Source organism: Micropterus dolomieu, linkage group LG20 (genome assembly GCF_021292245.1).
Source record: "Micropterus dolomieu isolate WLL.071019.BEF.003 ecotype Adirondacks linkage group LG20, ASM2129224v1, whole genome shotgun sequence".
In the NCBI taxonomy this organism is placed as follows: Eukaryota; Metazoa; Chordata; class Actinopteri; order Centrarchiformes; family Centrarchidae; genus Micropterus; species Micropterus dolomieu.
This window is the reverse complement of record NC_060169.1, coordinates 3,400,945-3,417,488: the sequence shown is the minus strand read 5'-3', so window position 1 is coordinate 3,417,488 and position 16,544 is coordinate 3,400,945. Positions and strand designations below refer to the sequence as shown.

Below are 16,544 nucleotides of genomic sequence, written 5' to 3'. Positions count from 1 at the left end.
TCACAGCCAATAATCCAACACATAACCTCCCTCCCTTACAAACCTGTTTTGTCTACTTAATGCTTGTAGCCATTTTCCTACATTTCTAGTCTTGATGCTAAGCTAACCAGCTGTTGGTTGTAGTGTCATATTGAACCGACAGACATGAGGGTATCAATGTTCTCATCTAGCTTGCTGCAAGAAAAAGAAATCTCTTCCAAATAGAAGTGTCCCTCCCCAAAAAAAAAAAATCAAAATTAGTGTGCAAGAAAAATTAAGTTTACCAGCTAGGCGATCACAAGATTCCTTCAAACTTTTATTCCCTTAAACACTCATCAATCACTTCAATGTACAAAAAGTAAACTATACACAGATTTATCCATAAAAGTAGTTATTTTACTAAACATTCTCAATAAAATACAGTCCACATAAAAACATCCCACCTGTTTTAGTATTCAGTAAATAAGTTTGTCTTCACATATATTCTTCCAGACACTTCTGATTCAGTTTAGTAAAGCATGTACAGATAGTATGCAGACTGAAATCATTAGTTTTTGGCCTGTTGGTTGTCAGCTGACTTCCTGACCTGACTGCCGGTGACACATAGGAGTGGATAATGTAGATCAAATCTTTCGTCACGGTACTTTTTGCATTTTAATTGATGTACTGTAAACTGTGTAGTAGAGATCCTGAAAATTCAATTAGGAAACAAACAAAATAAGCAGATGGGCATGTCTGTTCTTGACTAATCGATACATCAAAACAATAATAAAAATCCTGTAAATCCAACATTGCAATAACCGATTAATTACCACTTTCTAAAAAGGCATCCTTTTGATGTCAAGTTTATTAATGGTTAATAATTACTAATGCTTTACAGTGTGTTAATAGGAACAACACTTGTCTTTTTAGTTCATCAGGTAGACGTTTCCAACAAACCATTTGACCACTGGACTTATTAACATTGATAATTGCAGACGACTCACTAACTTTTGCTGACGTCTTGTTAGAAGTTATTAATAACTTATTAGCAAGTCGGCACTTCTCGAATGTGACAATTTGCTGCATCTCCTTGTCTTGTGTTAGATTAAATAAAATGTTTTGGGTTTTGAACTGTTGGACAAAGCAAGAGATTTGAAGACGTCACATTTGGTCACGGTTTTAATAGACAATAATTATTTGGTTAAAAAATAGTGGGCAGATTAATCTATAATCAAGTGAGTCGCGACCCTCGCAAACCCTTTTAAAATAAATAAGGAGCCTTATTAGAAAGTACTACCAAGCAATATTGCTTATCGATTTGCAACGATTCCCACAGGCGTTACAACTTTGTTGGGGGGGGGGGGACTTGTATCTGATGTTTACTGTCATCATTCAAATCAGGAGCATCCACTTAAGCATTTGCCACGACCTTTGTGATTTCAGTTTAGTTAAAGACAAAATATCAGCTCCCATTAAAATTTACAAGCGTGGCAGAGCGGGAACTTATGACATCGTAACTTGGTTTTCATCCATTTTCTTAAACCTCACCAACGCTGTCTTCAAGTCATTTTTCCAACTTTCTTCTTGTTCTCTGCTGTCATTGCACACCCTCAACTCACCTCTTCTGTTGAGCCCTGACCTTTAAGCAGTGATGGTGTAAGTGTGATGCAGTGGATAAGACACATACCTTTGGTGTGAGAGAATAGGGTTCGACTCCCACTGTGACAGATCCAGCAAGTTGCTCCAGGGGCGTGTGTGCATATACTTATATAGCAACTCTAAATCACTTTAGCTAAAAATATATCTGCTTAATTAATGTAATGTTATGGTCTGGGAGCATTTGGGAAATGGTGTTTGTTAAAGCCGGAATAAACCACCCTTCAGTTACCATCCTTATCCAGATTTATGGAATGAACCACCTAATATACTTTTAGTAATGTTTTGGCTGGATTTTTAGTTTAAGTTATTATAAATTTAATTGGGAATAGGATTTTTTTACTTCTGGAACCGAACCTGAAAATTCCAGTTTCACTTCCCACTCCCTGTTTTATTTTTTTTTTTTAACCCAGTTACCTGAATTGTCAGTAATAATCCCTCATTGCACAGGAAAATTGTGTGTTTTAAGTAACTGAAACACTGGGTATGTGCGGGTCTGTAAACTGTAATAGATGTTTGCAACAGAAGGTTTATTGTTAACCTTTGTTTTCTCTCTTCAGCTACCCTGCAGGGTTTGCAACGTGTCTTTTGTCCTGTCTGTGTTGTAGCAATATCGCTGCAATTCTAGCAATTAATTTAGTGAGTACAATGTATTACCAATAAAAATGATAACAATACAAAAATAAGTTTTGTAAAGAGAGACTAACCTTTAAAAAGGAGTGGTCAACTTGCCGTAAGTGTTATAGAAGAATCTCATCCCATAGTGTATGCTTGGCCAACACTAGTGAGAACTATGTGTTTTTAAACATTGTATAAAGTTGTTACCTCAGACACTGTATTCTAAGATACTCACAGTAGAAAATAAATACTTTTTGGATCCTTGACTCTATACTTGAGGTTATCCAGAGATGATGGAAGTGTCATCCTGGACTGCCGAGACCTCTCCTGTAGGCTGCTTTCTCCAAAAAGCGACGAGAAAACAAACAGCTGAGTTTCATGAACTTTTTCTCCGACTCCAGTTTGACCTTTACTGTCAGCCCTCTTCCTCCTGACTTGCCTTCTTTTTTTCTGAGCTGGTATTTTCACGGTCCTGCTCCTCGCTTTGGCTCTCCTGTCCGTCGTCAGACTCTCTCCGCGGGGCTGCCGGGTCTCTGACAACCCCTTCCATCTCCACCTCCAGCTCCTCCTGAGTCTCCTCCTCCACCCGGCCCACAGTGTCTGGGATAATCTCCACCTCGATGTCAGAGGAGTCCTCGCTCTCCTTGAACCACACCGTCTTCTGGCCCTCCTTCCTCCTCTGCTTGGTGAGGATCGACCTCATGCTGTACTCATCGCCGTCTCCTCTCCCTCTCCTGGACGGTCTCACTGAGGGGCTCCCCTTGGGGACGTGGTTCGTGTAGACACCACAGGAGGAGCAGTGGCGGCTCCGTCTCTCCAGGGGGATGACCCGGCCTCGTGACCCGGGGAAGGTGCTCCGTCTGGGCAGAGCGTTGTTCCAGCGCCTGGCACCACCGCGGCTCGCGTCGCCCTCATTCTGGAAGCCATCATTGGTGTACTGCAGGGAGTCCCTGTGGCCGGACCGGGGCTGGTCGGACTTCAGGCAGGGGCCCAGGCACTACAGGCAGGAGAGAGGCCCCTCATTAATACAGCAGTTAATGAAGCATGGAGGATATCGAGGCATTGTTCAATGTTACAGATGCCACCGTGGTTCCAGAGAGTGAGCTAGGTTCATTTGTTCTGTTTTAACACAGAGCCCTTCTGTGGATTTCAGCTGATAAATATTCATCAAAGCCACACAGGAGGAGTTTTGCACATGCAGCATTAAACAGCGGAGTCTGTTTCTGACGTCTAAACCGTTACAGTACGGAGGTGCTGTTGTAACGCAGTGAGAATAAAGGCTTCAAAACTGTTAGAAAAAACATGAATAGTTTCAAAGGAAAATTTTTATTTTGACTGCTATTTTCAATATTTCTTTAGAAAGTCAGATGAACAATAATATTGAAGGACCTTAGAATTAAAGTGTCTTTCACTTTGCTTTCAGACCTTTTACCGATTTTAAAAAGTAATTTTTCCCTCTATTGAACTAACTACTCTGCAGTAATGTGGAATCATTAAATCTTATTTTTATTCAATCTTTACTTACCTTGGAAGTCTTGAGACACATTCTCCCTTTTACAAGAGATACTATTTTGGAAAATCAGCTTATTTGTTTCTTGCCGAGATTTACATGACAAGTTTCATACTACTCTCGTCATGTATGGGCCTGGTGCCAATTAGCTTAGCTTAGCATACATTCTGGAAGCAGGGGGGAAAGGTAACCTGGCTCTCTCCTAAGTTAAACAGGTTTACCAACACCTTTAATAATTAACATGTTAGATCTTGTTTGTTTTGCTGTACACAAACAAATATAAAACAGAACTTTGTGGTTTTAAGATGAGATGCTACACAGAAGTAATGGACGGATGAATAAACTGTTCATCAAGGGACAGTACAGTTACACTTGAACACAAACACAATGTTTTACATTTTTGTAAAATTCAATGTGTTAATAATAATTTTCACTTTGGATGGAGCCAGGCTAAATTTCCTCCCTCTTTCCAGTCTTTATTCTAAGCTAAGTTTAATGTCTTAACTTCTTAACGTACACATAACGGAGTGGTTTCGATCTTCTCATCCAACTCTCGGCAATAAATGCAATATATCTAAGAATTCCTTTAATATGAGCACACACAACTCAACCATCACTTACAGCACATAATACAAATAGGAAACCAAACAAACCCTTTCCTGTTTAAAAAAACATTCCTCAAGATGCATTTGTGGTGTTAAAATGCCTGAACGCTGAAAACATGAGAAACTCTTCACTGACCTCACATATTTTGTCCATGCCGGCGTTTCCCTTATACAAGCGGGAAATCAAGAAGCCAATCACAATGATGCAGAGGACCAGCAGAGCTGCCATGACCAGACCCAGAAGAGCCATGTCGCCCGGACGGTAGCCAACGTTTGAGGGAGACGGGATGGCCACCGCTGCAGGTGAGGACAGATGAATGACATAACATCATCATTAGGATTTACCCAGGTTCGCTCATTTGAATATATAAATAATTTAATGCATTGTGACATTTAAAGTTTAGTTACATGCATTAAGCTTTGGTTCTACGTGATATGTCTACAGTGATTTCTGCCTATTGGTGGGTTGTTCCAGATAAGACATTTGAAATATGTTCAGTGGGAACGGTCCAACTTATTGTATGTGAAAATGCTAAGTTAAATTAGTTGTTGTCACAATCCCAAGAGGTGACATGATTAGAGATCATTTGAAATTCTGTTACCATTTTGATGTCTAGAATCTTTACAGTACAAGTCAAATAAATTTTATTTATATTGCACATTTCCTACAGTAAGTGTGGACTCAATGAGCTTCAAAACAACAACAACAAAAAATAGGCACATGACTAATCCTAAATAGAAATTTTAGCTTGTAATATAATATGTATATATATGTACTGATGAGAAGATAAAAGCAGAAATATAAATATATCAATGAACATAAAAGGAAAAAATATTTAAAAAATTTTAGATGACAAAATACAATTAAAAAAGAAAATCAATGAAAACAAAAGCAGAAATATAAAAAAAATGCACAAAAGGTGGAAGGTTATGGTATTACAATAAAATGGAATAAGATAGCAATTCAGGTGGCGCCTTCAGCTTACACAACCATAAGCAGTACAGCATGATACCACCCCTATATATATATATATATATATATATATATATATATATATATACACACATACATACACACAGCTTTTAAAGTGGCTATTTACTCACTAATAAGTCAATATCCCAGAGAATAGCCGTGATGATCTTACCAGGTATGACCTGAACAGAGAGGGCAGCTGTTCCAAATTCCCCTGTTGTTGCGTCCACTGCTCTGAGCTGTATTCAGAAAAAAAAAAAAGGAACAAAAAGTATAACTTAAAATATCAGTAAATGTAAGCAAAGATATATTTGTTGTGCTTGACTTAAAAAAAAAGTCACCTGAAGCGCGAAGGACTCCGTCTTCACAATTCTCTTCAGGATCACAAAACCGTCTGCAGTCACGTTGACGTAGCTGCTGTACTGAACTTCATACTTTACATCTGGATTTGTACCCTGACACACAAAAATGCAAAAATAAAATTATTGAAGGCCACTTAACGCTGATTTTAGTGATTTCTGACCACTAGGAGGCAGATAGATACCAACTTATCAATGTTATGGCTAATGGGTTAGCAAACTCACATTGAAGGACACAGAGAAACATTATCTTTCATTTGGAGACACAGGTGTGTTAACCTGATGACCATTTTGCCCTTTTAGCTCAGTTTAAAATTATCTGGCTCTTTAGCTTTTAGGTTTAGACACAGACACTGTCCAGAAGTACGCTTCGGTTGTCTGAGGTGGTTTTCTTAAAAAAGCAGCCTACAGACTGAAAGCTGACAACATCATAGATGAGAACCAAAGCAATGAGGTACAAAAGCTAGAGCTGAGTTTGGTGTTATTTTTGGTCTCCACCACTGGGTTTCCTCACTGAAAACAGCTGCCTGATGCGGATGAAAGCTAAAAGCTTGGGGCTGTAAAACCAAAACAATTAACTGAAAGATGCAAAAATGCTCCAAACAGCTGGCGATGTTTTTAGTTGGGAATAATTAGGCCTAGCTGTGGGTTTCCACTACAATTTGTGCCTTTTCACATTACACAAACTATTCTGATCCATTGTTAGAGCTGGAGTGCGGGACTTTAACGTATAAATGAACGATGTCAAGTCCTTGCCAAATGAGTTCACACAATGCTGATTAAGCCTTTCACCGCCAGGCAAATCTCTCTCTACTCGCAGTACACCAGAGTTTTAACATCTGATGTCTGAGGCGATGTTCCCTCGCCGGTTATGTTACGCCAAAAAGCAATGATTGGTTTGCGAGAGCTGAGCTGAAGGAGGAGTGAACAAGCAGCTCACTATGACAGAGCCTCTACGTCATAAGTACTCTCACTGTCAGAAGAGGAAGAGAAAAGTTCAGCACTGCAGGTTTAATATAGAAATACTGATCAGGGTCGGGAAAAGAGCCTTTTTATGGTGTATGAGGATTGTCATTCTCATTTCACTACAGATTACACTTTTAAAAATGATCTTCTGAGCGCTTAAATTTAATGTAATTTAAAAATGTGTTTTACTGTACTTGGTCCTGATTGGCTCACTTAAACTCAATCAATCAACAGTCAAGTGTCCAACCAATCAGGACAGTACTGTGACAAGCTGGTTTTCATATATATCTAATTCAGCGATTAACTAAAGGATATCTGGAAAGCAACAGGTTCATAACAAGATTAGTTTTGAAATTCAGTGAAAACCCAATATTAGTAGTAATTATTAAAATCAACACACACAGAAAGATCACTCACAGCGGCGAAATCCTCGTCCCGAGCTCGGACCCTGAAGGGCCGGTTGGTGCTTCGGTCTCGGAGGATCATGCTCTCGGGGACAGAGTTGCTGTAGATAAATCCTTCGTATCGCTCCTTCTCAAAGCGAGGAGGGTTCCTGCTCTTCTTCATCACCTCGATGGTCACCTGCGTCACAGCGAACTGATCCCTGTTGGTCACCTGCGACGCCTGATGTGCCGGCAGAGTGAGACCAAAGTTTTATCCAAGTTTATGCCTCTCTTAATTTAAATTAAGGATTCTTTCTTTGTCTTGCAGTAACTAAAAAGCTTAATTTGTTTGTTTTTCCATTGAATATCTATCTAAAATTTTTATTTTACCAGAACAGTAAGGGTTATTGGGCCGACGATGTCAGCAGCTTTAGCCATGGTGATGTTCCCCGTTTCCTCATCAATCTGGAAAATATTTCCCTCATTTCCTGATGATGAAAGAACACACCATAAGCATAAACGACCAAAAGCAAACGCCACATAATTTCTTCAGCACATCATTCAGAGGGACCAGCAATACAACTTGTAATAACGCTTCCTTCATTAAGGTTATAATGTTCAGTTTATTTATTTTAGAGTGTTTATTCCACTCATTGAGGAGTCTGTATTTAGCCAACCCTCACCAATATAATTGTGGTTGACAAACGTGTTGACTACGTGACAGGGGACACACACTACACGAGCTGACAAGGACTCTGTCACCCGTAGTTTGACAGAGACCACGTTTTGTCAAGAAAACACAGTGAAATTTGAAACGGGAAATGTGCGAACCTGCACATGAAAGGGCTGTTGTTTATTATTATAAAGATAACAATTACAAAGAATCTGGGTAAAAGAATGGATTAACACATGCAGGTAGCAGGGATTGTCTGAGCTACAGATAGAGCTGGAGAGGAGTGAAACGTGTTTGGTGGTGAAAAAGTAGGCTGGATGTGGATGTCGAGTCGGCCGACTATTCCAGATATCTGGCAGACGTCAGTGATGTATCAGGGAGCCGTTTTCATGCGACCGCCGATCAACCGCTGATTTATACCCGACCGCAGCCTGACGGTCGCCGAGCTCGCCGAGTGGCAAATCTGGCTAAAAATTGTGTAGTGTGAACGAGGCTTAAGGGGACTCCAACCCTTTAACACTAAGGGGACTCCAACCCTAAGGGGACTTAAAACCCTTTAACCCTAAGGGGACTCCAACCCTAAGGGGACTCAAACCCTTTAACCCTAAGGGGACTCCAACCCTAAGGGGACTCAAACCCTTTAACCCTAAGGGGACTCCAACCCTAAGGGGACTCCAACCCTTTAACCCTAAGGGGACTCCAACCCTAAGGGGACTCCAACCCTAAGGGGACTCCAACCCTAAGGGGACTCCAACCCTAAGGGGACTCCAACCCTTTAACAATTAGGTAACGTGATTTATGCAACGTGGGTCCAGTCAGGAAGTGAAACGCCACCTGTAGGGGCACTATTGCAGGATACGCTGGTCTGAATGGTATTTGTAGGTTGCTTAAGACGACCTATGTTGTCGTTTAGGTTGGAGGACTTGTTGAGTTGTTAATGTCCAACATCAAATGTCCATAACCAAAGAAGTATAACTATAGAAGAAACAATTATGGTTGAAGTCTGGAAAAAGATCCATTAATGTTGATTATCAGAACTATGTGGGTGTGTATTGATCAGATTTGATTGGCAACAGCAGCTTATTTCACCTTATTTCAACTGAACCCCGTCCTCTTCAAACCAGTGAGAAAAATACAAAAGACAGAAATCTGTCATGTGAAAAAAACAAATGTTCTAACTTTGTGTAGGACCCCGTTGCCAACAGCGAGGAGCCGATTGAGAAAATAGGTTTTCAGGGCCTTTAAGATTTGAACTTTTTAAAATGTTTCCTGATTAAAAGCTTAAAGGAAGTAAAAGCCCATAAAAAGGAAGCACTGCCAACTCTTTTTTGTTTTTCATTTTCACGGCAAATCCTTTTTTTATCTAGCACTTCGTAACTGATGGTTTATAAAAGTTTTTGAAGGTGCTGAAAAGATTACTATACTAATAGTACCAGTAAAATCTATAATTCATGTAAATAAATTATGTTCAATTCAAACCTCGGAGTATTCTATAGCTGATCTGCTCGCTCCTGTTCTTGTCCCCGTCCCTGGCGAACACCGGACCAGGCTCCAGCACTAACGGACCCTCCTGTGGATTAAAACCATCATCAATAATCCTTAATCAACTGGTGGGGATATTGAGGGTTGTAGAGCTGTCCTTTAAATTCAAGGAGAAAAAAAAGGCTACGTTTGGTGGAGCCTTTGAAAGTACATGGCTAAAAGTACGTGGATAATGATGCACATGTAGATGAATGTTGTATTATTTATATCAAGGAGTTTTGTGATTTACTGTCTTATCTTTAATTGCTGATCCATTAAAGCGTCTTTTAGGCGAATAGGGGGGAAAAAGCAAGCAGTGGAGGTGGAAGTAGTTTTTCCAGCACCAGATAGTGTCTGTAGTTATTCCTTTCAAGCTGAATCCACCAACAAGGTAGGGCAAGGTAGTCTGATAAGCTCTCGCTGCAGCACCCTCTTGCCTTAATTGTAAAGTAATGACACAGATGACTATCAATATTTTTATTGACTCTGATATTCTCTTATCTGGACTGTGGTGGCAGGACAAAGTTCAGAGAAATTTTAGTAAGAGAACCAATCCGAAACTATAAAAGTGAGGGGGACAAATCTGTGAGGTGAAACTTTATAAATTCAGACACTCGCCTCCTTCTCAGTGAGATTTACTTTGCCTCTGTAGCCGGAGCTCACACACAGTTTGGCGATTCCTAAGTTGGTCCTCAAACAAGGCTGAAACCACGGGGGCCGGTTATCGATGTCCTTCACGTGCACCGTGATGGTGGCCACGGATGTGAAGAAGGGCTCGTTGGAAGCCGAACCATTGAACGTGTCCTGCAACATGATGCGACACATTTCACAGGTAAAGGTAAAAAAGAAGCGGCCACATTGATGTTGTTTTTTTTACCGATTACTGTACCTGTACATGTAAAATCAGAGAGATCTTCTGTACAACATCGTAGTCCAGGATGCTTTTAACAAGTATCTTTGGAGTGTTGATGTTTTCCAGGCGGAAATATTTATCCTGCTTTAACAGACAGAGAAAAGGAAGATATTATACAAGATTAAATAATATTATAATAATAAAGTATATTTATACAGCATCTTTCAAAACAAAGTTTCAAAGCAATTTACATGATGAACAAGTCGACACGTTAAAACCACGACAATAACATGAACTCAGGCAAATAAAGATATAGAAACAGAAGAGGAATGAAATAAAAATAGAATCAAGGCTCTGAGAAGGATTTTTTTGGGACATCTGATGGTGAGAGAAGTCGCCTTCCTCACTGGTTTTTAATAGGACATAGGTCTAAATGTCACCTGCATAACACACTGGAATCTGAAGGCAGCGGTTCCTAAAGTGTTTGGCTTGTGACCCCTTAAAAGAAAGTAACTTTAGACTTCTGTGGCATCTTGCGACGTGAAGCCAATGTATTAAATCAACATGCAATATCATTTTAAAAACCTCAGGATGTGTTCTAATCAAATCAAAAGAGAATATGCAGATAACACATTCCTGAAGGAAATGACAGACATATTGGTGCTCTTAGTGTAAATTCTTTGAGACAATCGGCAACTTCCTAATGTCGGACACTGAAAGTCCATTATTAAAAAAAAAAAAAAATCACCTTAATTCCTGTAAAATCTAAAAGAATTTTCTTAAGTTAGTAATCCTCTCGGTTATGGATGAATGAAACATTGCTAACTGAACATCAACAAATAATCTGTATATATCATAATGATAGTTTTGATGCAATTATGAGAAATTAAGCAACTGTTATAACAGGCCTATGTGATGTTATGCAGATAGAAAAAGAGTTAAATGCCTGAATTCCTGACTCTAATTTATTTTACTTCACAACAAACACAAACAATGCCTTTTATCCTGCCTTCTCTCTCATCCTTTCCCTGATTCTGGCTATCGCTCTGTGTGTGAAAATCTCTCTGTCTCCACTAAAAGTGGATTGGCTTTATTGTTTTTTAAATTCAGAAATATTTTTTTATTATAATGTATAATTTTTATTTTAAGACACCTACTCCCTTCACACACACACACACACACACAACCACAAAAAGCCTTCAAACCTCCATCCAGAATAACAATTTCCCATGGCCTTAAACGTGTATTGTGCATATGACCACTAAAACCCTGTAAAAAAAAAATAAAAAAATAAAAAAAACACATTTGTCCCACAACCCATGCCCCACTACACTTTTTGAGTGACTGAAGTACTTTACAACTGTCCCACATTTGGTTAATCATACTGTCCCACTTTTCGAAACCACATTATATCCATACTATATATTTTTCATTATCAAATATATATAGTTTAAACATACAAAGTTATATTAATTTTTGATGGATAAACATTTTATTAGCACAATAGGCCAAAAGATTGTTTTATTTTAAAAAATTAATTTATAATCCTTAATATCAAGTTTGTCAAAACTCCAATTCAATTCAAATTAGCTTTATTGGCATGAATGTGTAACAATATTGCCAAAGCATCATACAAACTATATAAGAACAATCAACCCCATACACTCTCTGTCACTGACAATTGGGTTGTCTTTACACAAGGTGCCTCCTGTTTGATGATTGCTCCACCCTTATGTGACTGGACATTTGAGAAGTCATGTGATTTTGATCACCATAGCTTTGGCTAACCAATAATTTCACTGGCATTCTCATGGGCCAAGACCCCCCCCCCGTCACAGAGTTTGGTCTCAGACTTCTTCTCAGATTGTTGCAGAGGTAACAGTATCAGGGGCATAACATACAATATAGTAGTAGTAATGTAGTAGTGTTTGTACCCTGTATACTCAGCCCCCCTCACATTCAGAGCCGTAGGACTGGGGATGGTTTTCTATTTTACAAAAAATCAACTGAATTGTGATATAAAATATTCTAAATTTAAGTGTTCACTCATTAGTTTTTTAGACCTTCTTTAGCAATTTAGGTCAACCTTGAGTTTTCAAATTTTAATCACCGATATTTTTCTCCCTCTTATCAATCACCTTGTGACCCTCAAGCCTTAATGCTTAACAAATCAGAATATAAACAAATCAGACTTTAGTCACTATGGCCTGCTGTCTGAACGCAGCCCAAGACATTCGTAGGGACCCCGTGTGGAGTCCCACCCTGCAGGTTGGGAACCACCATCTTAAGAGACAGAGCTCTTTTAATTACATCAGGATTCTGAGTGCAAATTAGCTGCTGAGCTTTATCATTTATGAAAATGTCAACATTTATTAATGAGCATTATCCCTAATAGATTAACAAATAAACATAACGTACATATATTTTTGGTATTTCCATCCGAAATCACTCAGATCTCTTTATATTGTTGTCCTCTAAAAGAATATAACCACCGACTGCAGTCCAGTGTCACTACATAGTTACAATTGTTCTTACCGTTGCAGACTCTAGGCGATAGTACAGCGGCTCTGAATCGATGTCTGTTGCTTCTATCAGTCCAACGCTGGAGTTGACCGGAGTGAGCTGCAGGAGACCAAACTCAAGAGTCAACATCAGGTCAAACCTGAAACATGCTGCTCTGCAGCTGTGAGATACCGACGTTACTCACCTCATTCACTTCTAGTACGAAGTGGTTTTGTGCAAAGTTCGGGGGGTTATCGTTCACATTTTCAACCAAAACCTCAACAGACTCGTTCACCTGGAACACAGCGAAGCAGCGACCTGATCAGCTCAGTTTGTAATCAGACACAGATTTTGAAATAGTGGTTTTAATTGTGCAAGAGTCTACATCATGAATTGAGAGAGAGTCTTGAGCTTGTGAATGAGTTTACAATCCATTCTTGGCTTCTTTGTTGACAAACCCAGTGATATTGTGTTTGATGTGACTTGTTGTACTCACAGATCTGGAGCCTGCTCTGCTGCACTGCACCCACACCACCAGAGCTGCACTGGACAATGACTAACAAAACACACAGACATTACATAAAAAGACATTAATCTAATTTAAACACCAGCACTGATAATAATTAAGTTGCCATAATGTTGTAAATTAACGTTCAAAGACTTTTCTTGTGGGAAGTTACATTTTCCCGGATTTAAAATTAATGATGAAATATATTCATGCTGAAATTTGATTTAGTTCATTTTAAAGTTACACTATGATATATTTAATACAACAATCTTCATGTTGTTACATCCTGGCTATACAGGTCCCACACCACAGGGCGTCAACGTGTCTTCAGTTTATGATGATGCAAGTAAATCTTAACAAGATACATAGATAGACATAGATCTGTAACAAATCTGAACTACATTTCGTTTATCCTGAGCCACTGTGTGTCCAAAACTGCACCTTGAAAACAAATGATAACCTCCATTTTTCATGCTAGGACATTACACCACTCAGCCATAACATTAAGAACACCTGCTCATAATGTAGGTCTCCCTTTTGCTGCCAAAACAGCCCCGACCCGTCGAGACCTGGACTCCACTGTGTATGCTCTGTGCGTTATCAGAACCAGCATCAACTTCTTCAGCAATTTGACCTACAGTAGCTCATCTGTTGGGTCGGACCACACGGGCCAGCTTTTGCTCTCCACATGCATCAGTGAGCCTTGGCCGCCTATGACCGTGTCACTGGTTCACCGTTTTGTCCTTCCTTTGACCACATTTGAAAGGTACTCACCACAGCAGACTGTTTTGGAGATGCTCTGACCCAGTCGTCTAGCCATAACAGTTTGGTCCACGTCAAAGTCACTCACCTACCCTTCAGCTACTAGGACACAATGTTCACCTGCTGCCCAATATATCCCAGCAACTGACAGGTGCCATTAATGATATAATCAGTGTTATTCATATCACCTGTTGGTGGTCATAATGTTATGGCTGGTCGGTGTATTTATATTACATGTGATTAAACTGTATTGCAGGAAAAAAATGTATTCTTAACTAAAAGAGTATTGGTATTTATTTCAAATCAAATCAATATCACCATTACAATATCAGTTTTAAACTCTCACATATCCAGTTTCAGTTTCACAATAATCACCTCATAGTCCAGTCCTTTCTTCACCATCAGGGCGTTCCCTTTCAGGTAGAACAGATCTTCGGGGTTCACCGAGACCGTAAGTATTACGTCACTGCTGGAGCTGATTTTTACCAGCTGGACGTCAGCCGTGTAGTTTTCTGGGACCGTCACGGGGCCCGGAGGAACCGTGCAAACTGAGAGAGGTGAGAGTGACAGTCAGCATCAGGCCCCTCACAAGATCCTGATCAAATGTGTTGAAGATTTGTGTGAAGAAAAAACAGGAACTAAAGAGATAAAGAACTACAGAACATGCAGGGATGATTATTACCAAGTGTGTTGACTTTGGGAAACTACATTTACTCAAGTACTGTACTTAAGTACAAAGGTACTTTTGAGTATATTATTTTCATGCCTCTTTCTATTTCTACCCCACCAATCTCAGAAGGAAATATTATAAATTTTACTTCACTACATTTAATCTGACACCTTTAGTAACTAGTTACATAAGTTTTTTTGCACACAAAACATATGACAATGTCCAAGTACAGCTGAAACGATTAATCAATTAGTCAATTGACAGAAAATAAAGTAATTTTCCCTGTAAAAACGTTTCATGGTTTCAGCTTCTCACGTGTGAAGATTTGCCGTTTTTCCTTTAAATAATTGTAACGTTTGTTAATAATGTTGAGGTTTGGACACAGCAAGCATTGCAAAGATCAGCAGATTAATCCATAATGAAGGTAATCATTCAATAATCAAAAATTTGCTCCAGCTAAACAACTACAAAAGTAAAATCCTGCTTTTACATGAACGCACGAGGAATAATAATCTGACGATAGAATGTGTAATAGTGTAACAGTCACAGGGGACATTTTACTGCACCGAGTACTTTTACCTTCAATACTTTAAGTACATATTCTTTTACTTAAGAAACATTTTCAATGCAGTGTGTTAATAGTACTCTTACTTAAGTAAAGGACGAATATTTCCTCCACCACTGCCTATTACACACACACACACACACAAATACATGTGTATAACATCTACGTTTATATCCTAAACTCTTCATGCCACAACATTAAAACATTATACCTTAAAACTGAGTATATTAGGCTGTATAAAGTATATAGATGCAGTACTTCCACAGTTGCATAAACCGGATCCCCGCTCTCCCACCCCATTATCATTGTGTGTACACGCAGCAGCCCAGAATACCACGTGAGACTATAAACTAAAATCGTGAATGTTTTAATACTAGACTTGGACACAGGGCCCCTCTACACTTTAGGGCCAAATATATTCTATAATAATCCTGCCTGACTTGATGATGTACTTTAAAGGAATAGTTCAACATTTTGAGAAATACACTTTCTGAGAGTGAAGAAGATCGTCATGCCTGTGCGGTGAATACAAAGCTACCACAAGCAGCCCGTTAGCTTTGCTTAGCATAAACACAGGAAACAGCTAGTGGTAACAAAGTCCGCCTACTAGCACCTCTAAAGCTCACTAATTAACACGTTATATATTGTTGTTTAAACTGCGCAAACACCTAATCTAAACCTAGTTTATAATGAAATTCTAATGTTATTAATTATTTATTGTGTCATATGTCTGCCTACATGTTGACACATTGTACTGAGAGCTTTTCTTATGGTGTACTGAAAATACTCATACATTAACGCTTTCAAACAGTTACAGTTTTTTCTGTATTTTCTGTCCTTTTTCGTAGTGGATCTCAATCTGGAGGTCAGGAACCGCCAATGGGCCCAAGTTGCACAGAGTTAAATTTTTTTCTGACTTTTGTCTAATTTCTGCTTTTATTTCCCTGTGAAATACTGGATTCTTTGACCTCTAAAAATCCTTCAGAAAAAGAAAAATCCCTCTTCACAAGTAGGTTGGGAACCACTGCTTTTAAGGAAGGAAAGAAAACATCAACTGTCTCTCTCACTCTGCAGCTTCATCAACATCCATATCCCCCCGCTGCCCACGCCAGCGACAGAAGACGCCCTCAACAGCAGAAATCAGAGCTCTACTCACGTCTTTGAGCCGGACAAACCGTACAAAAGCAGACGGCAATGATGCATCCGAGGAAAACATTCACAGGTTTGCTCTTCCATTTCAGTTCCATGTCCTGATTTCAGAGGCACCAACAAATGAAGTCCCGAGGAGGATGAGGAGACCGTGGTACCAGCTGGTACTCGTCCACATAATGCCCCGTCTGTGCTGCCCGGCGAGTGGGAGTCGACTACAGTTGCAATGTTTGTGACTTCATCTTACGGGCACATATTGCATCAAGCGCCTGCCAGCAGAGGACTCGCAGCCTCCTACTAAAATACTTGC

The 16,544-nt window shown here is 39.4% G+C and overlaps 1 protein-coding gene across 1 annotated transcript; it reads right to left on the bottom strand.

Moving 5' to 3' along the window:
• Window positions 1–264: 264 nt before the first annotated feature.
• Window positions 265–16,332, bottom strand: cdhr5a (cadherin-related family member 5a). Its single transcript, XM_046032120.1, has 15 exons — window positions 16,242–16,332; window positions 14,226–14,398; window positions 13,077–13,136; window positions 12,786–12,875; window positions 12,614–12,700; window positions 10,115–10,222; window positions 9,844–10,029; window positions 9,184–9,274; window positions 7,422–7,519; window positions 7,066–7,272; window positions 5,665–5,778; window positions 5,496–5,562; window positions 4,487–4,647; window positions 2,675–3,232; window positions 265–668 (listed from the first exon to the last, which is right to left on the bottom strand). The coding sequence occupies exons 1-15, from the start codon at window positions 16,330–16,332 to the stop codon at window positions 615–617; spliced, it is 2,145 nt and encodes a 714-aa protein (XP_045888076.1). The 3' UTR covers window positions 265–614.
• Window positions 16,333–16,544: the final 212 nt, after the last annotated feature.